Raw genomic sequence first — 25,462 nt, 5'->3', positions numbered from 1 at the left:
GGCATGAACCACCGTACCCAGTCCATCAGTTCCCTTTCCTATTATGTTACCAGAAGAATCCAGCCACTCTTTATGGAAAGGTCTGACAGGTTTTTCTTTTTTGAGATGGAGTTTCGCTCTTGTTGCCCAGGCTAGAGTGCAATGGAGCGATCTGAGCTCACGGCAACCTCTGCCTCCCTGGTTCAAGCGATTCTCCTGCCTCAGCCTCCCTAGCAGCTGGGATTACGGGTATGTGCTACCATGCCCGGCTAATTTTGTATTTTTAGTAGAGATGGGGCTTCTCCATATTGGTCAAGTGGTTTTGAACTCCTGACCTCAGGTGAGCTACCCGCCTCAGCCTCCCAAGTTGCTGGGATTATAGGTGTGAGCCACTGCGCCCAGCCTAATGGACAGTTTTAAGAGTAGTCACCCTCACTCTTTCTCCTTTATCTAAATCTGCAAATTGGGGAACAATTTTAAAAATATGTTATGAATCCCTACAAATTGTTTTCTATCTAATATTTGTCAAGTGCCTTCATGAGCCAGGCATTTTATTGGTTTTTAAATACTTTTAACTTTCATAACAACTTATGAAACAAATTTTATTATTCTCATTGTGCAGAAGAAAAAACTGAGGCTTTAAGGGGTGGAGTATCGTATAGGAGATAACCAGTGAATTAAAAAAATAAAAAAAGAGGCGGAGTAAACTGCCTGAGACCACACAGCTAGTAACTGATACAGCTGTGACCTGAATACAGATCTGTCAGCCTCAAAGGCTTATGGTTTTATTTTATTTTTAGCTTATGGCTTAGATGTTAAGCTATTTTTTCCTATCAGTTAATTTATGCCAAGTTTTAAGTACTGTTCTCTCATGTGTATGGTTTATTTTTTTGAGACAGAGTCTCACTCTGTTGCCCAGGCTGCAGTGCAGTGGTGCGATCTTGGCTCACTGCAACCTCCGTCTCCTGGGTTCAAGCAATTCTCCTGCCTCAGCCTCCTGAGTAGCTGGGACTACAGGCGCACACCACCACACCCTGCTAATTTTTGTATTTTTAGTAGAGATGGGGTTTCACCATGTTGGCCAGGATGGTCTTGATCTCTTGACCTTGTGATCTGCCCGCATTGGCCTCCCAAAGTAGTGGGATTATAGGTGTGTGCCACTGTGCCCAGCCATGTGTATGGTTTATTAAATATAACTTCAAAGTAACCAAAACATGAGAAATGGTCACATAAGATATATTAGTATCGTATCTTCCTCAGACAAGAATAATTTTTAATATTAGGCTGTAATATCTTTATGCTTTCACTGAGTTGTACTTGTAAAGGAAAACAATCAGTACCAAAACATTTAAAATATTATCCTATCTACCCAGAGGGCTGTGAAGATATTCTACTATATATAATATATATATAGTATGTATATATATATATATATATACTATGTATATATACTATGTATAATATAAACAAAAAAATCACTTTTCTTTTAAAATAAGGCAATATTTGCTATAAAATTTCTTTCTTACTAGACAGAATGAAATGTAGTGAGAAAGGATTAAACTTATTCAATGACAATTACAGTTAATGGCCTTAATATTATCAATGCTAACAGCAGTTTTTTTTTTTCTTTTTTCCTTTTTTTCTAGACAGAGTTTTGCTCTATTGCCCAGGCTGGAGTCCAGTGGTGGATCTTGGCTCAGTGCAACCTCCGCCTCACAGGTTCAAGTGATTCTTGTGCCTCAGCCTCCTGAGTAGCTGGGATTATAGGTGCCTGACACCACACTTGGCAATTTTTGTATTTTTAGTAGAGATGGAGTTTCACCATATTGGCCAGGCTGGTCTTGAACTCTTGACCTCAAGTGTCTGCTTTAGCCTCCCAAAGTGCTGGGATTATATGCATGACACACCGTGCCCAGCCCGTTTTTTTTTATCTTAAATATTCATGTGAAAGTATATTTATTAGAAAAATTAACAAAAACTATGTCATACTTCATTCTTATTCGGTTTGTGTGAGATTGATATTACACAATATCATCCTTTTCTTAATAATTTCTGGAGAGCCAAATTACCTAAGATCTGTATCTTATAATTCTGCTAGGTATTAAGAATAAGAATAGCATCATTTAATATTTATTGAACACTTACTGTGTGCCAGGCACAGATGTAAATGATTCACTCATTTAATCCCCATAAACTAGGTATTATTAATACTGCAATTTAACAGATCAAGAACTCAAGAATTTTAAAGAATATCTTTGGGTTTTCAAATGAAAAGATACCAAGTTACACATCTTGTATGGTAAGAGTTTGATTCAGAAAAGATCAGGAACATTCACATTCAACATTTACTAGGTACCTACTCTGCATCAAATGCAGTGCTAGCCACATTCATGGAAGTTAATTTAGAAGTAACCCTGTGAGCTATCATTATAGTAAGTTTATTGAAAATAAAGCTGAGAGGCCAGGCACAGTGGCTTATGCCTATAATCCCAGCACTGTGGGAGGCCGAGGCAGGTGGATCAGCTGAGGTTGGGGGTTCGAGACCAGCCTGACCAACATGGAGAAACCCCGTCTCTACTAAAAATACAAAAAAATTAGCTAGGCATGGTGGTGCATGCCTGTAATTCCAGCTACTTGGGAGGCTGAGGCAGGAGAATTGGTTGAACCCAGGAGGCTGAGGTTGCAGTCAGCCAAGATCGTGCCACTGCACTCCAGCCTGGGCGACAAGAGTGAGACTCTGTCTCAAAAAGAAAAAAGAAAAAAGAAAATGCAACTGAGAAGCAATGAGAGTAACATTTATTTGAGATCTTCAACCAAAGTTAAAAAAAAAAGTCTATTATTTCTTTTAATGCTTTTTAAATTAAAAAATACATAGTAATTGAAGTTCTGTGCAAAGGGACTTTCTTTTTCCTTGAAACAGTTTAGGGAAGCTTTGGAGAAGAGGTGGCATTTGAGTCTTGAATTAGAAAAAGATCACCTGCTATGAGAGAGCATTCCAGGCCTAGGGAACAGCAGCTGTAAAGTTCAAAGTCCTTTGAACTCTCCTTTTCTTACAGACGTGATGCCCTTCCTCTTTGACCTTTAATCCCAAGAAGCAAGAGCCAAGCCATGCCTTATTAAGGTTGCCCTCAGCAAAAAAATAAAATAAAATAAAATTTACCTTTTAGTTGTTCCTCGGTATCTAATCTTATTTTGTTAACAGCTTCATCTCTGGAAATCTAAAAGAAAGTTGAGGTTCAGTTATTACAGATACATGGCAACATTTAACATTTCTGTTTTCTAATTATTATACAATGAATACATTGTGAGTTACTCAGATTTCTCTAACTGTAATATTCTTTAAAATATTAAAATTGGTTGATTTATGACAAATATTACCTGTTAATTCATTCAAATACATTTGTATACTCCCCTAAAACTTATATTAAAAAAGAAAAGAACTTTGGGAGGCCAAGGTGGGCAGATCACCTGACGCCAGGATTTTGAGACCAGTCTGGCCAAAATGGTGAAACCCTGTTTCTACTAAAAGTACAAAAGATAGCCAGGTGTGGTGGCGTGCATCTGTAATCCCAGCTACTTAAGAGACTGAGGCAGGAGAATCGCTTGAACCTGGAAGGTGGAAGTTGTGGTGAGCCAAGATCATACCACTGCACTTCATCCTGGGCTACAGAGTGAAAATCTTGTCTCAAAAACAAAACAATGGAGAAATAAGCAATTAGGCTTTTGTTAGCTTTTTGTTTAGAAATTTCTAATAAAAATAGGGCTAACATTCATAAGGAAAATTACATGAGTTATGACAAAAATGTATTCCTAGGACAATTATATAAGACAAAATTCAGGTATACCTACCTTATCATGTTCATAATTTGTAAAAACTGCATAGAGTTTCTCCATAGCGAGTCTATTTAAGCACAAAATAAATGTTAGCATAGTATTTGGAAACATGAGGCAGTTTTTATTATAAACAAAACTGAAATATTTAATAATAATCAGCTAAAACTTTAATAAATATTTCAGGAAGAATTAAAAATTTATATTGCTATTTATCATTGCTAATCTGTTTACTATTTATGGTACAGAACACAAATTTCTTTCTCCTATCCTCTGAGGGGAAATCACTTATGGTATCCTGCTCTCTTCTTTTTAATTGTTCAATTAATTTCACCTTTCACCTACTTTTTTAAACCTCTTCCTTTCTTCCATTCCACCCATTTTGGCTCAGTTATCACAGGAAACTCTTTTGCTAGGAAGAGTTAATTTAATTTCTAACTGATGGCTGTGCAACTGACATTGAGGGAAAGTATTAACCTTTTACATTTACAGAGTGTCTGCCTAACATTCTAAGCACTGGGCATGTAACAGTGATTACATCTGATTTCTTTTTGAGAATCTCAACAGTTTCCTTAGATATTCAAGTATCTTATGGTTTATTCTCTGTTTCCCAGATACAGAGAGATGTGGGGATTACCTGAATCTTGACCAATAAACACAGTCTTTCATTTGAGATTCAAAGTTAGGCCTTACAAGAGTGATGTGGGCTTATCCTTTTTAAGGGAATTAACAGATATTTATTTATGGGAATTACTCTTAAAACAGAAAATACTATTTATGAAGTAATACATGGGCAGTGCTTCCATGGGAAGTTTTTCTCCCAAGAGGAAATTAAATCTGATGACAATTTCATATTTTCATTTGCACAGATGTTCTTACTTATGAGCATGTTTCACAATCTCTGGTGAAGGGGTAAATAACTTCTGAGGTGTCCTCTTGGTAACACCAATTTCTTTTACCAACTGCTGGATGCCCTGAATTATTTGTTGGGTATATTTCACTCCAATTTTGATAGCATGGCAGAAGTCCTGCTGTAAAATGTTCTCTGCAGAGGCTTCCAACATCACTATTTAAAGGGGGAAAAAAAAATTGCCATCAAAGCTCTTAGTAACATAACATTTTCAAATACCATGACATGACATAAATATTAAAGATCAATTTTAGTTCTTAGTGATAGGTCCACCATGATTTCTTTCCTCAGAATCGACATACTTCCAAAATGTATGCAGCAGTAAACGAATTAAAAAGAAACCTTGGTATCTGTATTTAGGTTTATATTCTTTTTAAGCTTAAGGAGCTACTGCCCATAAAAAATGAAACAAAAAAGAAATTATGCATATATTTTAAAAATAAGTTTTATTGAGCTATAAGTCACATAAAATAAAAAATTCAATCTTTTAAAGTATACAAGTGCATTTGTTTTTAATACATATTTTAAATAAAATTTTAAAATATGCAACACAGTAGGAATCTAATAAGTATTTCCTGTTTAACAATTGTCACATGATCTAATTCTTGCACAGACAGGGAAATTTTTGCAGTGATCCTTTTTCAAGTAAGCCAACTAAAGGACTGTGATGACCATCAGAAAAAGATAGCTTTTATAACAGTGAAACTCCTGTGTAGTGCAGGTAAAAGTTGGGCTCCTAAAATCCACGATTCAGCTTCAGTTTTGCATTCTGAAAGGCTGACTAGCCTCCTGCCTACTTGTGTGTCATTTCTGGTGTTTTGCAACTCGTACAAAGTCAAAGATGATGCAACTTGAGTTATCAACTAACATAAATGCATAGTTATCAACATATATTTAACCGCATCCTGTTGTCATTAAGATTTATTATTATCAGACTCATCACTTCTAAGGTTTCTAGGTTTAATTTATAATAGAATGAACGCCTTCACCCGCTCAGTGTGCTTTATATGTTAGAATTCCATCAGCCAACTGAAGTAGACCCATGAAAGGATCTAATATTTAGGTTATCAGAGTCATGGAAGAATAGGAGAAAGAGGTCAGGGCTGAAAAAGTACTAGAAAAAATAATTGTTGAGGCCAGGCATGGTGGCTCATGCCTGTAATCCTAGCACTCTGGGAAGCCGAGGTGGGCGGATCACCTGAGGTCGGGAGTTCAAGACCAGCCTGATCAACACGGTGAAACCCCGTCATAAAAAAAAAAGAAAAAGAAAAAGAAAAAATAATTGTTGAAAACTCCTCAAATTTGACAGACACAAATGTACAGATTCAAAGTAAATTCTAAACTGGGTAACTCCCAAAAAAGCCAAGCCAAGAAACATCATAATTAGACTTCTGAAAACCAAAGATAACAACTTGAAACCAGCCAGAGAAAAATGACACCTTACCTACAGGGGAAAAGCAATTCAAGTAACAGCAGATTTGCCACCAGAAACCAGGGAGGCCAGAAGGAAGTGGCACAATATTTTTCAGGTGCTGACAGAAAAAACTGTCAGCTGGGCGTGGTAGCTCACACCTATAATCCCAGCACTTTGGGAGGCTGAGGTGGGCGGATCACCAGGTCAAGAGATTGAAACCATTCTGGCCAACATGATGAAACCCCGTCTCTACTAAAAATACAAAAATTAGCTGGGTGTGGAGGTATGTGCCTGTAGTCCCAGCTACTTGGGAGGCTGAGGCAGGAGAATCGCCTGAACCTGGGAGGCAGCGGTTGAAGTGAGCCAAGATCATGTCTTTGTATTCCAGCCTGGTGACAGAGCAAGACTCCGTCTCAAAAAAAAAAAAAAAAAGAACTGTCAACCCAGAATTCTATACCCAGTGAAAATACTAAGGAATGAAAGAGAAATCAAGACTCTCTGATGAAGGAGAGATAAGAAAATTTGTTGCCAGCCAACCTACCCTAAGAGAATAACTAAAGGAAGTTCTCTAAACAGAAATAAGTAAAGAAATCGTGGACTGTTAGGAAAGAAAATCAGTATGCAAACTAAGAATAAATACAGAGGCCAGGCATGGTGGCTCACCTGAGGTGAGGAGTTCGAGACCAGCCGCCCCCCCCATGGTGAAACTTCATCTATACTAAAAATACAAAAAAAATTAGCAGGGTGTGGTGGTTGTGGTGGTAGGTGCCTGTAACTCCAGCTACTCAGGAGGCTGAGGCACGAGAATCGAGAATCACTTTTACCCAGGAGGTGGTGGTTGCAGTGAGCTGAGACTGCGCCACTACACTCCAGCCTGGGCAACAGAGTGAGACTCCATCTCAAAAAAAAAAAGAGTAAATACAGAGCAATAGGCTTCTCTTGAGTTTTCTAAATTATGTTTGATAGTTGAAGCAAAAGTGAAAATTATAACACTGCCTAATATGGCTCTAACTGTAGAAGAAAATGAAAATTGCATTCCAAATGGGGGAGGGTAAAGGAAAATAAGGTTCCCATATTTTACACCAGTCATGAAGAACTTTCCTCTGATACAGGATATGAGATGGCTATATTCTTTTTCTCATCTGTATTTCCAGGATATCCTCTCACTTTGACAGAATTAAACAGGAGATTTAAAAAAAATTCATTTAATGTTTGTAAATTATATCTCCATAAATTGCTTTTAAAAATAAAATATGTGGCCGGGTGTGGTGGCTCACGCCTATTGTCCCAGCACTTTGGGAGGCCAAGGTGGGAGGAGCAGCCTGATCTCAGAGCAACACAGCAAGGTCCTGTTCCTAAACAAAATAACAACTAGAAGATAAAAAACTCGGTTGTGGTGATGTGCCTGTAGACTCAGCTATTCTGGAGGCTGAGGCAGGAGGATCACTTGAGCCCAGCAGTTTGAGGCTACAGTGAGTCATGATCATGCCACTATACTCATACCTATAGTCTGGACAACAGAATTGAGAACCAGAATCAAAAAACAATATACATATTTGGCTGGGCATGGGACTCATGCTTGTAATTCCAGTGCTATGGAAGGCCAACACAGGAGGATTGCTTGAGGCCAGGAGTTTCTAGCCTGGGCAATATAGTGAGATGCTATGTCTAATACAAATAATAATAAAATTTAAAAAATAGAATATGACAAAGAAAAATGTATACCCACCCAAATAAATTTTGTTTTTACTCATTAAACTTTAATGCAATTCCTTTTTAAAAATACTTTATAAGAAAATTCCTTTAGCCAGGTGTGGTGACATGTGCCTATAGTTGCAGCTACTTAGGAGGCTGAGGGCAGAGAATCACTTGAACCCCAGAGTTTGAGGCTGTAGTGACGTATAATCACACCCCCGCATTCCAGCTTGGGTGACAGAGAGAGACTGCATCTTAAAAAAAAAAAAAAAAATGGCCGGCATGGTGGCCCACGCCTGTAAACCCAGCACTTTGGGAGGCCGAGGCGGTAGATTACGAGATTAAGACCATCTTGGCCAACATGGTGAAACCCTGTCTCTATTAAAAATACAAAAATTAGCTGAGCATGGTGGCACGTGCCTGAAGTCCCAGCTACTTGGGAAGCTGAGGCAGAAGAATCACTTGAACCTGGGAGACAGAGGTTGCAGTGAGCTGAGATCGTGCCGCTGCAGTCCAGCCTGGCTACAGAGCGAGACTCAGTGTCAAAAAAAAAAAAAAAATTATTAGTTCATTCCTCTAATGTCTACTTACAATTAGAAGGGTTTAAACTCTAAGGAAGATAGTGGCTATATGACCAATTAGCAGCAGGTTTATTTCTGTGTCTTAATAACAATAGCAGGTGCTAACTGTATGCTTCTTAGGTACCAGTAACATAGTAACATGCTGGGAACTTGCAAACCTTGACTCTTATCTTCATAGCTACCCTGTAAAGTAACCAGACCAGTTTACTAACAGAGAATAAATGAACACTGTAACTTTCAGCAAAAAATTCAGATGTAGATGAACAGGAAACCAGTACTTTGCTCAAGGGTCTGAGACGCTCAAACATGAGGTAGATGTCATCTATTATTCATGGCTTCCCCATTCTTTGGAATATCCTCTCTACATTTTGACAGTTACCCACAGTACAACTCCCATCTTCTGGCAGAATATAAAAATCATTTCCTTGCCTCCCTTGCAGTCAAGGGTATGGTCATGTGTCATAGTTCTGCTCAATGAGATGTAAATGAAAACTGCCGTGTGGGAATTTCTGGGAAAGTTGCTTAAAATGCAGGTTGACTCACTCAACTCACTTTTTTGCCATTCCCTTCTTTTTTCTTTCACCTGCCTTTAAGTCAGATGAATTGGCCAGAGCTCTTCATGTCAGTTCATAAGCATGAAGATGAGGCCACATCTTGAGGACAGCAAAGGAGAAAGCTAAAAAAAAAGGAATCTAGACTTCTTAAGATGGCATGGAACCACTATCACTGTCCTAGATTTACCACCTCTCAATTTCTTTTACCTGAGTGAAAAATAAGTTTCCATCTTAAGTCTTGTTTATTTGGTTTGACAACACAACCCCAACTAATAGGTGGGGATTTTTCCATCTTACAGAACCTCATTTTAACTTCCTTCACTGACTAACGTACCAGAAGCAGAAGCTGGAAATGAGATGTTTCACATATTACTTGTACAAAAAAAAGCAGTAAAAGCTGAATAGTTTATGTTTCATCAAAATGTTCCCACATTAGAAAATCCTATGTCAAAAAGTCCCACATGTCAGACATCACATAGAATAAATCAACAATAAATGCCCTTAAATAATTTATACAAGATCGCATGATTATAGTGGCAGAGACAGGTTTTAAATCTAGGTCATTCTGATGGCTAAAGCCCATTTTCCTTCCACAGAACAAGGACCTGATTTTCATTCATGCAAGGATGACGTTTCTGTTACAAGGAGTAAGTGAAAATGGCCCATGGCCAATGCATTTCCTTATTTTATTACTAATTTTCCACCTGGTGGAAATGGGTCATTTCTCAAGAGGATACCAAGCAGACTGAGAATGATGTAGCTAAATTATAATATTTAAGCTAATAAAATGGTTACTACCAGACTTAGAACTTCTATTTTTAAACTAAGTTATTTAGATTAATAACTTATTTGTTTAAACATAATTACTGAAATTATTTTTAGACTATAAATAGTCTAAAAATAATTACCGAAAGTATCTTGGTAAATATTTTTGTATATTTTATATAAAGCTGAATAACATCCTGTAATTTTAGGTATCATTTGATATGAAGCAAGATCACTACAAAAATAGGACAGAGATGAAACATAACAAAAATTTTTATGGCTGCCAACAAAACATACACACAAAGAGTTTAAATTCAGTTTAAGAAGTCAGAACTTGTAAGTAAAATCCAGAACATATGTGGTATTTAAATAACTTACCAATCTGACTTTTAGGTGCTCCAGCAACCACTAAATTTAAAGTACTAGAAGACATTTCTTTTCTTGTTGGGTTAACAACACATTCTCCATCAATCATTCCTATTCGTACTGCCCCTAAAATGTATTAGAATATTGAAAACCGTTTAATGGAAATTCACAGTTTTCAAGAATTCCAGTGATGGTTTCAATCCCATCTTTGATTGTGACCACAGAATAAAATCCGTATTTCTACCATGGTATTTAAGACCCACAGACCATCCTATCCCGCCCTACCTTCTGGCCTCACTGGACCACTCTGAACTGCTCAAATATACCCCTCTCCCCACACCTCCATGATTATGCTCATGTCTGCCCCCTGGTCTAGACAGTACTCTCTCTAAGGCAAATGCTTAACATCAGATCCTACTAAGGTTCAGCTTATAATATGAATACTCCAAGGAGTTCCCTTTGACAACCTGACCACACAAAATCACACCTGCTCTTCTCTATCACATTCTTAGCATTTTGACTCTCTTTATAATAACACTGATTATAAATAATTATCTGTCTCCTTTATGCTGAAATCAAGAAATGCATCTTTCACCATTGTATTGCTAGGGCCTAGTCTGCTTAGGACACTTGATAATTATTTACTCAATGAGCTATTTTTAAATTGCATGATTATGACTTGTAAGAGCTGTAAGTTACATTAATTTTACCCTGAAAGAGTATATACTCTGATCATTTCCCAGTTTAAAAATAAAAGAAGTCCTCTAACAGAAAGAGACAATTAAGAAGTCAAAATATCTAGGGACATGAAATCTATAACACCATAACATACTGCTATTAGAAACAGAACCCAAGACAAACATGATAATGTCTGAAAGATCTGAAAGGAGACTTAGAATGTCATCTAGTTCAATTCCTGAAGAGGTACTAAATCAGAGCCATATGCAGTTGCTATTAACATGCTCACTTTTACTAAAAAAAATATACACATGATTTCTTATTTTTAAATCCTAACTTACCAACAGGTCCATTCCAAGGAATATCTGATAATGAGAGGGCTGCAGAAGCTTAAAAAAAAAAAGAGAAAAATAGGGGCTGAAATTAAAATTTCATTGCTTTAAAAAAATCAACAATGAAATTTTAATCTCTACTTTTATACTTACCGCCATTAATTGCTAGGACATCAGGCTCATTAATACCATCTACTGCTAACAGATTACACAGAACCTGGTGTAAGGGAAAAAATTTAAGGCACTTAAAAGAATCTGTTTGATTTGGAAGGATTATCATTTAGGTTAACATCCTGGCCTAACATACAAGAGCATTATATGGCTAAAAGGACATCTTGATTTTGCTATCATTTAACTAAATGCTTGACATTGGATAAACTACTTAAACCTCAAAAGCTTCATCATCTTTAAAAGGGAAAAACAGGACAGTCATGGTAGTTCACGCCTATAATCCCAGCACTTCGGGAGGCTGAGGTGGACAGATCACCTAAGTTTAGGAGTTTGAGACCAGTTTGATCAACATGGTGAAACCCTGTCTTTACTAAAAAGACAAAAATTAGCCAGGTGTGGTGGCCCACACCCGTAGTCCCAGCTAACCAAGAGGCTGAGGCAGGAGAATCTTCTGAACCCAGGAGGTAGAGGTTGCAGTGAGCTGAGATCGCACCACTGCACTCCAGCCTGGGCAACAGGGTAAGGCTCTGTCTTTAAATAAATGGGAAAAATAATGGCATCTTCCCAAAGGGTTCCTGTGAGAATTAGAGAAATACCATAGATAAAGCATTTACGACAGTCCTCACATGTTGCAAGTATTCAGTAAATGTTAGCTATTTCTGTCATATAAAAATATTTTCTGCTGGCCAGGTGCGGTGGCTCACACCTTATAATATCAACACTTTGGGAGGCCAGGGAGTGCAGATCACAAGGTCAGGAGTTCAAGACCAGGGTGGCCAACATGGTGAAACGCTGTCTTTACTAAAAGTACAAAATTAGCCGGGTGTGGTGGTGGGCACCTGTGATCCCAGCTACTCGGGAAGCTAAGGCAGGGAGAATCACTTGAACCCGGGAGGCGGAGGTTGCAGTGAGTCAAGATCATGCCATTGCAATCCAGCCTGGGCTACGGAGGAAGACTCCATCTCAAAAAAACAAAACAAAACAAAAACCACAAAAATTTGTTTATAAGCATAGATGAAACAAACTTTACACTGCAATAATGTGCCCATGTCATGCACTAAAGAAAAAAACTTCCCTGACCAGGCATGGTGGCTCATGCCTGTAATAACAGCACTTTGGGAGGTCTGAGGCAGGAGGATCGCTTGAGACCAGGAGTTCGAAACCAGCCTGGTTTACATACTCTCTACAAAAAACAAACAAACAAACAAACAAAAAAAAAACTTAGCTGGGTATGGTGGTTTGTGCCTGTAGTCCCAGGTACTCAGGAGGCTAAGGTGGGAGGATCATTTGGGCTCAGGAGTTTGAGGCTGCAATGAGCCATAATCATGTCAACTCTACTCCAGTCTGGGCAACAGAGGCCTTGACTCAAAAAAAACCACCATCACCAGCAACAACAACAAAAACTTCCCTGAGGCTGAGGCTGTGATATTCTTGCAAAGGCATAATTGTAAGGTGTGTTTATTTATTTCAAATGAATAAAATGGTTACTTAAGTTTATGAGACATTATCCTAAAAGAGAATACTATTCTACTAACATACAATATAGATTCAGAGGATCCAGCAATAAAATTAGGTAATAAAAATTAGTTACATTGGTTGTCCTATACTGTAACTAATATGACCTACAAGGCCCAGCCTGATCTGGTCCCCACTCACTCTAGTCACGCTGACCTTCTTTTTAAACTCACTAATTTCTTTCCTGCCTGTGGGCTTTCATGCTTCCCTGACACACCTTGGTTGGCTAACTCCTACCCATAATTCTGGTGTCAACTCAAGTAGAAAAGTACTATATTTTTTCAAAAAATTAATGTAAAATATAATATCATAAAAAATTCTTATGTTCATTATAACGTTTAGTCTAGGAAGTATTATAGAGATTCATTAGGTAATTTTTGACTGATCTGGCAACTAAAAAACCTAAAGCAGAACCTACCTGTGTATCATAGAAGTAGCCAACTGGAAAGAGAGGTCTAATCGAGCGATCTGCCAAAAGAAAAGAAAGACATTACACAGTACTGAAAGAGTTGCTTTACAGTTCAAAACTTTTGAACTAATATAGATAGCTGTTCAGTATGTTTTCAAGAAAAGTCCCCCTGGACTGATTTACTAAGAGGGACACAGATAAATGTTAGTGCTTCCATTAATACATACCATTCCCTAACAATAAGACACAAACATGGAAGGAGCACATTAACTATAAAGATTGGATAGCAACTTTTCATTCTGGTTCCATAGGCATCAGTTATATATGTAATCAGAGCAAAGAGACTTCAGACCAATAGCAGACCAAAAGAAAATGCTTCCTTGCTACTTTGTGTCTGAGGACTGTATATAAATATACATAAAATAGCAAGTTCTGGATAGAAGAGCTATAAATTACACAATGATCCCACCACATGTAGGGATGTTAAAGACTTGAAAGGTATGGACATTATTTCAGTAGCTGATGACTATAATGTTTAGGAATTACTATACTGAACATTAAAAAGGTACTGGAAATAGATTCAGCGGAGTAGAGGCATGGGCCATAAAGTTCATATGCTTGATAGAGATTTACTCATTTAGTCAACAAATATTTATTGAATGCCTATTCTGTGTTAAGCAGTATACCAGGTACTAGGGATTCAACAGTGAATAAACAACATTTTTTTTTCTCTCATAGAGCCCATATTTTAGTAAGGGAATAGAGAGAGTGAATAATCTTAGGTGGTGTTAATGCTATGAAAGAAAACTTAAGACATATTCTAGAACACAGACGAAAAAGAAGAGATGCTAACATAAGTATATAAGAGATGATGAATGCCTCTATGTTAATATCTTACCTATTATTCGACTTGTAAGAATTTCTTTATCAGAAGTACCAATCTCTCTTCTCAGATAGTTGGTGGGAATTCTACCTGCTGCAGCAGCCTTTTGTCTGTAGTCAACCTGAAGTAGCAATAAAAATGAATTCATATAATTCTTTTTGCAGAAACAAACTATACCGTAAGAACTACTGTATGAATGCTAATTCTCCTAAGGTTGCTAACAACATAGTCAAGACTCAGAGTAGAGAATGTTATTTATTTAGCATTTTGTAACTCTTGGGGAAAGGAAAGTTAATAGAAGTGTTTCTGTAAAGTGATTTAAAAAAACATTCAGGTGCAGTGGCGCACGCCTGTAATCCCAGCACTTTGGGAGGCCAAGGCAGGAGGATCACTTGAGGCCAGGAGTTTCAGACCTGCCTGGGTAAACATAGAAAGACCTTGTCTCTACCAAAAAAAAAAAAAATTCGTTGGGCACATGGCCTGAGCCCATAGTCCTAGCTACTCAGAAGGCTGAGGTGGGAGGATCTCTTGAGCCTAGGAGTTTGAGGCTGTAGTGAGCAATGATCACACCACTGAACAACCCTAGCCTGGGTGACAGTGCAAGACCCTGTCTCTAAGAAAAAAAAAAAAGTCTTCTACTCAATAGTTGGAGCGGAAGAGTCACTATTTCCTACAGTTTCTCATTCTGATCAAGTCAAACATTGCTTTTTCTTGTTATCAACTCTGTTAAATGTAATTGTACTCCCCTCTTTTCATAATAGAAGCTGTAAAATTCTAATGAGCTCATTACTAAACATATACAGTTGTCTCTTGGTATCCCTAGGGGAATTGGTTCTAGGACCTCTTGAGGATATCAAAATCCATGGGTGCTCATATCCTTGATGTAAAACACCATAGTATTTGTTTATAACCTATATATATCCCCTCATATACTTTAAATCATCTCTAGATTACATATACTCCTTAATGCAATGTAAATGCTATGTAAATAGTTTTTATACTATATTGTGTAGGGAATGACAAGAAAAAAAAGTCTGTACAATGTCAGTATAGATGCAATTTTTCCCCAATATTTTCGATCCATGGTTGGTTGAATCCATGGATGCAGAACCCGAGGATATGCAGGGCTGACTATACTTGCAGAGTCATATTGAAGGGAAACTATGAAGGCAATGAATTCACTGCTTATTCAATGTCAAAGTACTCATGCACTTCCAGTCTTCTTGTCAACGTATGCACCTGGACATTCCAAATTCTAAAATATGCTTAATACTAGTATTTGTTTATTAAGCAATCAGTTTAGACTCTTTTAATGACTCAGTATCAAAAAACTAAAAAAATTCTCTGCTGTGCAAGTTTGTATTTCCCCCTCACTAGACACTGGACAAAAATATTACACATTCTACACTTACTTACACAATATTACAGTTCAGATAAACCAGCAAATACTTACCACCAAAGGCATAAACTGGGAAGGTGAAGGTTTTGTTTTACTGACCGCTGTGACCATTACTGCAGTGTCACCTGACTTAAATATAAATAAGAAAACTGGTAAGTTCCTTTGAAATCAGATATTAGTATCTACGTAGAAACTGAATGAATCCTTATTCCAATTAAACTCAAGAACAGATATGTAATTCTATGACATGATTATGAAATGAAAATAGTTATTTGCAAGTAGTCCAATCTTGATCTCTGAGCTTTTCAAAAGCTATGGAATCAAAAGAAGGAAAGGCTAACAGGTAATTTAGTCATATCCAATGAACTGAACAGTATATTCTACTTCTTATGTGGCTATACATAATGAAAAATCCCCCAGTTATTACTATAGAAGAAAATACCAAAATCACTCTCTAGAAGAGCATAACAATTTACTAAAAGCATAAAACAGAAGCCCAAGTTTGGAAAGGATGTTAAAGGTCACTTAATATATTCAGCCCTCTAGACTCTGATTGTCTGGAATGATTTTTACAATAGAAATGTAAGGGAATGTAATAGTATTTGAATTAATTTCCAGTACCAAATCCTAAGTAGTTACATGGTATTATAGATGCATATTTAGTATGAGTCTCCATAACCATTTTTAAGATGAATTTTTAAAATCTGAACTTTTTACCTGTACTACAGCAGAGCCATCTGCAAATCTGGCCAGTTTTCCAGAGGATATTTCCAATTTCCTATTTAAAAATAAAAATGCAATACAAGAAGACTTAGGTTATTGGTACAATTCCAGCTTAGTATAATAAAGGATTCTAACAAAAGATTCTTACCAACTACCCCCAGCAACAAACAAAAAGGGACAGAATCTGTGATCATTATTAAAAGTAAAAGGGTAATTTAAGAGTGGCTTAAAGCAGAATACACAAACCAAGACACAGGATTGATCTGAAAAGGAAAGTATTTTGGAGATTCAGAAGTTAACTGCTTGCCTAAATGTTAATTCCCATTTACCATCTTTTTTTTTTGGGCGGTGGGGGGTCATTTTGCCTTGTATCTTTTTTCTTTTCTTTTCTTTTTTTGAGACAGAGTCTTACTCTGTTGCCCAGGCTGGAGTGCAATGGCACAATTACAATTCGCTGTAACCTTGAACACCTAGGCTTAAGTGATCCTCCACCTCAGTTTCCTGAGCGGTTGGGACTACAGGTGCACACCATCACACTTGGCTAATTTTATTTTTTGTACAGATGGGATCTCACTATATTGTCTAAGTTGGTCTTCAACTCCAGGCTTTAAGCAATTCTCCTGCCTTGGCCTCCCAAAGTGTTGGTATTACAGGTATGAGCCACTGTGCCTAGCTCCATTTACCATCTTAGTACAGTCTTTTATCATCTCTCACCTTGTTGCCTACAGTAGCATTTTAACATACAAATAAGATCATTTCCCTATTTAAAAATGCTATAGCCAGACGTGTGTCTCACACCTGTAATACCAGCACTTTGAAAGGCTGAGGCAGGCCAATCACCTGAGGTCAGGAGTACAAGACCAGCCTGACAAACATGGTGAAACCTCGTCTCTACTAAAAATATCAAAATTAGCTGGGCATGGTGGCACGTGTCTGTAATCCCAGATACTGGGGAGGCTGAGGCAAGAGAATTGCTTGAACCCAGGAGGGGGAGGTTACAGTGAGCCGAGATTGTGCCAGTGCACTCCAGACTGCGTGACAGAGTAAGACTCCATAATCCAAAAAAAAAAAAAAAAAAAAGCTTTAGAATTTCTCTCAGACCTTTTAGGACAAAATACAAACTCCTAAATATTGCCTTCAAAAACCTTCATGTTCAACAGAGGGGAGAGAATCATCTTCAATTCAATGAAGAAAGAGTAGTCTTTTGACACAATAGTGGACAACTGTATGCGAAAAAGAATGAATCTTCATAAATTAACTCAAAGTAGATCCTACACCGAAACATAAAAACTAAAACAACAGAAGTCTTACAAACAAAATGCAGGAGCAAATCTTCAGAGACTTGAGCCAAAGTCTTAAATGTGACATCAAAAGCATAAATGACAAAAGAAAAAAACAGGTAAGGTAGATTTCATCAAAATCAAAATCTTTCATATTTCAAAGACCATTAAGACAGTAAAAGAAACACCATAGATAAGGAGAAAAATATTTGCAAACCATATTAACTGATAAGGGATTTGTATTAATATCTAGAATATGCAAAGAATGCTTACAATTCAACAATAAAGACAACAAAATTTTAAAATCTGGCAAAGGACTTGAACAGACATCTTTTGCCATACAAATGGCAAGTACATAAAAATATGCTAAATGTCATTAGCTATCAGAGAAATGCAAATCAAAATCACAATGAGTACCATTTGACATGTTATAAATTGTAGCATTATTCATAATATCCCCCAAATGGAAACAACCCAAATGTCTGTCAACTGATGAATAGATAAGCTAAATGTGGCATAATACATACAACAGATTATTATTCAGCTATAAAAAGGAACAAAGTACTAATACATGTTACAACATGGATAAACCCTGACAACATTATGTTAAGTGAAAGAAGGCAGTCACAAAAGACTATGTTTCCACGTAAGAAATGTTCATAATAGGCAAATCCACAGAGATGGAAAGTAGATTAGTGGTTGCCTGGCCTGGGGAGAAATGCTAAGTGACTACTACTACTGAGTTTCTTTTAAGGTTGATAGAAGTGTTCTAAAATTGATGGTGGTAATGGCTACAAAACTTTGAATATAGTAATACTCACTGAACTGTATACTTTATTTATCTGTATTTATTTATTTTGAGATAGGGTCTTACTCTGTTGCCCAGGCTGGAGTGCAGTGGTGCCATCACGGCTCACTGCAGCTTTGACCTCCCAAGCTCAAGTGATCTTCCCACCTCAGCCTCCTGAGTAACTTGGAGTACAGGTGTGCACCACCACACCAGACTAATTTTTAAATTTTTTGTAGAGAAGAGATCTCACTATGTTACACAGGCTGGTCTCAAACTCCTAGACTCAAGCAATCCTCCTGCCTTGGCCTCCTAAAGTGCTAGGATTACAGACATGAGTCACTGCCCTGGACGAGTTGTACACTTTAAATGAACTGTATGTATGATATGTGAATTATATCTTAATAAAGTTGTCTTACATACATGAAATAGGCAGAACTATTAGCCTGATTCCCCAGTTTCAGCAGAGAATGCAAAAAGAGGCTACTGAAGTCTGGAAACAGACCAGCAAAAAGCTCAAGATTCATCAAAAGGTGTTTTGAGATGAAACCAAGTTAGTTACCCCTGAAGATATGAAAGAAGAGGGTCTATCACATGAACTCAGCTTCAGGAACATTCTATCATAGTCTGGTGCTGAAAATGCACAAACCAAACACAAGCATGCAGAGTCCAAATGCCCTGCCCCAAATAAGATTATTTGTCCTTCATATACCAGAGAGACAAAGGAACAACACTTAATATTTCCAACTGTTAAATACCTTTGCCAGAACCCTGAGTTAAGAAAAGCATATTACGGGCTGGGCATGGTGGCTCATGCCTGTAATCCCAGCACTTTGGGAGACGGAGTTGGGTGGATCACCTGAGGTCAAGAGTTCGAGACCAACCTGACCAACATGGAGAAACTCCATCTCTATTAAAAAAAAAAAAGAAAAGAAAAAAAAAAGAAAAAGAAAGAAGAACGAAAGAAAGAAAGAAAGGAAGGAAGAAAGAAAAGCATATTTACCTATTCAGTTAGACTCATTTTGTTAAGTTTGAAAGTCAGAACAAAACATGTACATTTAAAATATGTATGTTAACAAATACAATGATTTTGCAGTATTGAATTCTTGACTCTGAAATATTAGTTTTTTTTTTTTAAATCAGGAACTTTTTGAGAAATTCTAATTGGATTTCTACTTATTCAACAAAGATGTTATAATGATGAAAGACTACAATAAAATGGGTCTCCTCTGACTGATGGGAAGAGGAGTCTGGTACTGGAGTAATAGGTGGAGTAGATGGAAGGAATGAGATACACAGAACCAGTCATACTGTGTAGTATCACACAGACCTGCAACAACTTATAGCTGAAATCAGTATTAAGTAATGTTTTCATGTGGCAAATGTAAATTTGGCATCTTGAAATTTTGTTTAACCTTGATTAAGATACTACCAGTACTTCTCAAAACCTACCAGGGACTGGCATTCCATCTACCAATGTGAATTCTGAATACCTAAGTGATTTCTGTGAAGGGAAGTGGAGGATTTTTAACTGGATCAAAGCAGGCCCAAAACACAGGGAAGAAGAGGTGTGAAAGCTACAGTCCTACTCTACTACGGGGCTACTGTCTTAGCATTTTGCCCACAGTGGTATACTCTGTTGAATATCCTCAGTGATTTGATGCATAGTAGATTCTCAGTAAAAGCTTGCTGAAATGAAAATTAAACACCTGCCTCAAAGGTTACTGTGAGCATTAAATATGCTATTTGAAAAACACCTACAAAATTATATAATCTTCTAGAATGCAGTAAAAAACATATATGGTAGCAAATATAATGTGCCCGGTACATAGCAGTCATTCAATAAATATTGCCAATGGCGAACAAGACAAAAATGAAAGAATTTATCCAGCAGGTATGCTATGAATCTAGTTATTTCAACACATGACATGGGTTTAAAAAGAACCACTTATAAAAGAGGTACAGGTTGATTAATAAATGAAAGAGTCAAAGTAGATTATTTATGGAAAACATGGAGTAGGAACTACATCTTGTTTTAAGTATCTAGTGCCTATCTCACAGTAGGTGACTGTTGAATGAAATGTTCTGGGCATTTCATCAAAGAATGTGCACTCCTTGAAGAATGGAAGAGATGCCCTTTTCCCTAAAAAATCAGAATTAATGAATGCTGGTAATGGATTGAGCCTTAGAGATAACCTAGTCTAGGGGCGACCAAACTACAGCTAATGACTTTTTTCTGTAGAGCTCTTCAACTATAAATGTTTTTTTAAAAAAATATGTATTTCTTTTCTTTCTTTTTTCTTTCTTTTTTTGAGACGGAGTTTCACTCTTGTTGCCCAGGCTGGAGTGCAATGGCACAATCTTGGCTCACTGCAACCTCTGCCTCCTGAGATCAAGCGATTCTCCTGCCTCAGCCGCCCAAGTAGCTAGGATTACAGGTGCCCACCACCATGTCCAGCTAATTTTTGTATTTGTAGTAAAGATGGGGTTTCACCATATGGGCCAGGCTGGACTTGAACCTCCTGACCTCAGGTGATCCACCTGCCTCGGCCTCCCAAAGTGCTGGGATTACAGACAGGTGTGAGCCACCGTGTCCGGCCATTTAAAAAAATATTTCTAAAGAGTTTGAAAACACATACAGTGTGTACCTCAAAAAGCTTAATATGTATATTATCTGGTCCTTTATAGAAAAAGTTTGCAGACCCTTGATGGAATCCAGTCTTCACATTTTGCACAAGAAAATAGTGAAGTAACTTGTTCAATGTCAATTACTTATCCAAAGTTAGGGTGGAAGACCTGGATTCAAAACTAGATTTTTTTTTCTTTTTTGTATGAACTGGGGTCAAAATTTTTTTCAAAATACACACAAAAAATTTAGATATATGAGGTTTGCATTAGCAATTCCATTTATTCTAAAAACAAAGCGTAAGTTTTTTTTTTTTTTTTTAAACGGTTTCATAAAAAAAAGTACGGGCTTTATAAACAAGAATCAGAAATTCAGAAACCACCTAGTCCTATAATACTAACTTTTTAATTGACTTTAGAAAGTTATCTAACCTTTTATGAGCCTCTGTAGTCTTCACTGTAACATGAGGGTAATAGTACCTTTACTACAGGTTTAAAAAAATTGCGAGGATCATATAACTGGCGTTCAAAAAAACTGACGTTTCCTTTACCTCCTAGCCCAGGGTCATAGTGGCCACACTTTAGGCAATCAATTAGATTGGATGATATGATACATCCACGTCAACTCGTTATCCCGAGGCGGAATGTTTCCCACTTAAGAGCCCAGTGGTCCCCGAAAGTAAAGAATTCGGAAGTCAGGTGGACGGACAGAATCCGACAGAGCAAAGAAGCCGGGCACACAGCAACAAGGAAGATTCGAAAAGCAAAGGGCACGAGATAGTGCTGGAAGGAGGGTCCGAGAGGAGACACACTCCAAATCCGGAAAGGGAAATTTGGAATTCAGGTTTAGGGTAAAAAGAGATTAAATAGACCTGGGAGACCGGGTTCCTACCCTTGGAGATGAATACACTCAGGCTGGCTAGACAGGACGCCTTATGACAATCCAAGGAACGCACACCACTCCTTACCTGGTGCCTAAGTCTACAGCCACAGCTCGAGACCCTGCGCTGCCCCACAGTGCTCGCACTTGCAACTGGTTGAGTACCCGATTCCCCCCTGGCAGACGGAAGGGGCCATCGCTCCGCGGCCGGAGCCGGAGGCACGAGCAGCAGCGTCTGCAAGCCGCCATGACACCCGGCACGCGTTCAACCCGGGCTGTGTCCTGATTGGCTCAGTGCGACCGTGGGGCGGAGCCTGATGCGTTTTCGTTTCCGCGGTGCCTGAGGGACGCTGGGGTAGCGGAAATCTTGGCCACCTTCTACGAAGACTAGAGAGGGTCAAACCTATCAAAACGCGATTATGTTGTAAACGATCTTTGTATTCATCTGCCAATGAAAGGCAATTAGATAATGTTTTTTTTGTGTGTGCTATCGTAATTTAAAGGAAAAGTCCTAGAACAATGTAAATGTTTAATAAGCAGAGTAAATTTATATTTACTTTTAATGCTAGAAGTCCTAGAACAACACATTATTATTTGACTCTGTGAACTAGCAATTTGTGGTGGGCCTTGGAAAGATATTTCATCCAGCCTTTTCTTCTTCTTCTTCTTTTTTTTTTTTTTTAAGACGGAATTTCACTCTTGTTGCCCAGGCTGGAGTGCAGTTGGCATGGTTTCAGCTCACTGCAACCTCCGCCTCCTGGGTTCAAGTGATTCTCCTGCCTTAGGCCTCCCGAGTAGCTGAGATTACTGGCGCCCCCACCACGCCTGGCTAATTTTTTGTATTTTTAGTACAGATGGGGTTTCATCACGTTGGCCAGGTTGGTCTCGAACTCCTGACATCTGGTGATCCACCCACACCGGCCTCCCAAAGTGCAGGAATTACAGGCGTGAGCCACCTTGCCTGGCCTCATCCAACCTTTTCTGAATTCTCCCTTCAGTTTCCAGATATTCTGAACATCTTTCTATTCTTCAGAACTCCTTGAATCAGTTAGCATTCCTCCAGCTAGAATTGATGGAAAGCAGCATTTACCTATTAAGAATACCCCACCCCCATTTCCTCACATGAATCTGATATAATTGAAATAGTAGTAATTGGATCATAAACTCAAAAGCAAATGTAGGTACTAAAATCTTGTAGTAGAGCTTTGTTATAAAGATACAGGTGATGCAGAATACGTTTATATTTTTTATATTAGGCATTTTTAGATTAGCATAGAAACAAAAATATAAAAAGTTTAAATTCTTGTGGTTGAAACTACTGAAGCTATACCCCATGAGGTTCGGTCTGAGATGTCATTTTGGAAATAGATTTATGCCAAGTATAGTTCAATAGCCAAAATATGATTTAAAAGAGATTTCTTTACCTATGACTGTTGAAGGACATTAAAAATGGTCCAACTTAAATCCACCAGCAGCTTCTCAGATCTCCTTTTCCCTTCTAATTCCAATGAACCCGCATCAAAATAGTTAATACCACTGCATGCCCTGAATAAGCAATTACAGTTAAGTGAAACGCCATTGTATTGAATTATGTTTACCTACATTTCTTTCTCTTTTCTTTTTTTTTTTTGAGATGGAGTCTTGCTCTGTCGCCCAGGCTAGAGTGCAGTGGTGCCATCTTGGCTCATGGCAACCTCTGCCTTCTGGGTTCAAGCAATTATCTTGACTCAGCCTCCCAAGTAGCTGGGATTACAGACATGAGCCACAATGCCCAGCTAATTTTTGTATTTTTAGTAGAGACAGGGTTTCACCATGTTGGACAGGCTGGTCTCGAACTCCTGACCTTAGGTGATCTACTCTCATAGGCCTCACAGAGTGCTCAGATTACAGGCGTGAGCCATGGAACCTGACCCTTTAACTACATTTTAATTTAGTTTGTAGTTTAGTTTAGACAGTGTATACATTTATATTACTTTTATGACTAAAAGCTATAACAATATGGTAGTTATATTTTGTTATATAGTAACATTATAATTAAAAGTATCAGTAGACCCTGAAGTGTTCAGGAAGAAATTTTTCTCTTGAAAGAATGTAGCCTACTCAACTTTAAGAAAGACTGCTCTACACCACTACCAGAGGATCTTTCTCAATCACAAATATAATTGTGTTTCCATCCTGATTAATTTTTTTCAGTGGCTTCCTAAGTCTTTAATCTAAGGATAAAATTTAAACTGCTTTGCATGGACTATAAACCTTTCCTTTCCTATTGACCTTCCTCCCTCTTCTCACTTTATACTCCAAGTAAACTGAACTCCTTGTTCCCTTGCAACACTTTCTCTTGCCTCTCTGCCTTTGCGTGTATGATTCTCTGTGCTTGGCATATACTCCTCACAGGTATCAATCAGACAAACTCAGTCTTCAGTACAATCTTACTTCCCTAGGTAGACTTATGGATATAAACTATGTCTGTCCTTTCACTTTATAGCTTTTTTTTTTTTTTTTTTTTTTGGAGACAGTCTTGCTCTGTTGCCCAGGTAGTGGTGTGATCTCAGCTCACTGCAACCTCTCCACCTCCCAGGTTCAAATGATTCTCCTGCCTCAGCATCCTGAGTAGCTGGGATTACATGCATGCATTACCACACTCAGCTAATTTTTAAATATTTTTAGTAGAAACAGGGTTTCACCATGTTGGTCAGGCTTGTCTCAAACTCCTGACCTCGTGATCCACCTGCCTCGGCCTCCCAAAGTGCTGGGATTACAGGTGTGAGCCACCGTGCCCAGCCTTATTTATGTAGTTATTAATTCATCTATGTAAGTGAATGTGGGAATAGTGGGAATAGGTATTGCATAGTGGTTAAAAGTGCTGGTTTAGGCATCAGATTGCCTGAATTTGCATCTTCCCTCTTTCACCTCCTAAACATGTGACTCTTGTTAGGGTACCTACCCTTTTTATGCCTCCGTTTCCTCATTTGTAAATGGGAATGATAGTAAATACCTACTTTCCAGAATTGTTATACAGACTTAATGCAGTCTTATTTTTATGAAACTAAGCATAGTCCCTGGCACATGGAAAGCATGATAAGGTGCTCTAATATTCATTGAATACTTACTTTATGGCAGGCACTGTGCTAGGCTTGAGACCATAGAGATGTCAAGAGAGCCATAGGGCATAATCCTTGCTTTATGGGCTTGCATTCTAGTGAGAGACTGACAAAGACGCAACCAAACATATAAACAGATAAATTAGAATGTGGTTAATACTAAGAAGAAAATAAACTAGGCAAAAAGACAGAGACTAATGGGATGGAGAGAGAACAAACTTCAAAAACAGTGGCCAGGGAATGCATTCCTGAGGAGATATTTAAGGCAATCTGAAGGACGAGAAGAAGACATCTGAAACGTGAGGGCCAGGCAGGAGCAATGACTTGTAGGGGGAGGGGTGCCCCGAGTCAGGAGAGAATTTGGCTTCTCTGAGGATGTGGAAAAGCCAGTCTCGACAGAGAGCAGTAAGCAGGAGTGTGGTGGGTACAAAGTAAAAGAGGAAGGCAGAGCATAGCATGGGGTTTGGTAAAACATTGGAAAGTTTAAACAGGGAAGTAGCATGATTTAGTCTACATTTTAAGATGGTCCCTCTGGCTGCCAGGTCTAGAATGGATCAGAGGAGGACAAGAGAGAAATGTTGCGA

At 38.1% G+C, this 25,462-nt stretch overlaps 1 protein-coding gene across 3 annotated transcripts in view; it reads right to left on the bottom strand.

Moving 5' to 3' along the window:
- The window catches only part of PNPT1 (polyribonucleotide nucleotidyltransferase 1), a 50,398-nt gene extending 28,288 nt beyond the window's left edge, over window positions 1-22,110 (bottom strand). For 2 of the 3 annotated variants that reach the window (XM_032292082.1, XM_032292083.1), the window contains exons 1-11: window positions 21,866-22,110; window positions 16,200-16,260; window positions 15,537-15,611; window positions 14,099-14,204; window positions 13,210-13,259; window positions 11,259-11,322; window positions 11,115-11,162; window positions 10,108-10,221; window positions 4,690-4,876; window positions 3,829-3,880; window positions 3,140-3,197 (exon numbers count right to left, since the gene is read on the bottom strand). In XM_032292082.1, coding sequence (XP_032147973.1) covers window positions 3,140-3,197; window positions 3,829-3,880; window positions 4,690-4,876; window positions 10,108-10,221; window positions 11,115-11,162; window positions 11,259-11,322; window positions 13,210-13,259; window positions 14,099-14,204; window positions 15,537-15,611; window positions 16,200-16,260; window positions 21,866-22,026 — 976 coding nt within the window. In that variant the 5' untranslated portion in view covers window positions 22,027-22,110. The remainder of the gene's footprint in view (window positions 1-3,139; window positions 3,198-3,828; window positions 3,881-4,689; window positions 4,877-10,107; window positions 10,222-11,114; window positions 11,163-11,258; window positions 11,323-13,209; window positions 13,260-14,098; window positions 14,205-15,536; window positions 15,612-16,199; window positions 16,261-21,865) is intronic. The other variant, XM_032292084.1, reaches the window with a different exon arrangement.
- Between the last annotated feature and the right edge of the window lie 3,352 nt (window positions 22,111-25,462).

The sequence above is a fragment of the Sapajus apella genome, unplaced genomic scaffold, assembly GCF_009761245.1.
Source record: "Sapajus apella isolate SASKATOON/1434 unplaced genomic scaffold, GSC_monkey_1.0 scaffold26, whole genome shotgun sequence".
NCBI classification, from domain to species: domain Eukaryota; kingdom Metazoa; phylum Chordata; class Mammalia; order Primates; family Cebidae; genus Sapajus; species Sapajus apella.
The sequence above is the reverse complement of the archived record's forward strand: the minus strand, read 5'-3'. Positions and strand labels throughout refer to the sequence as shown.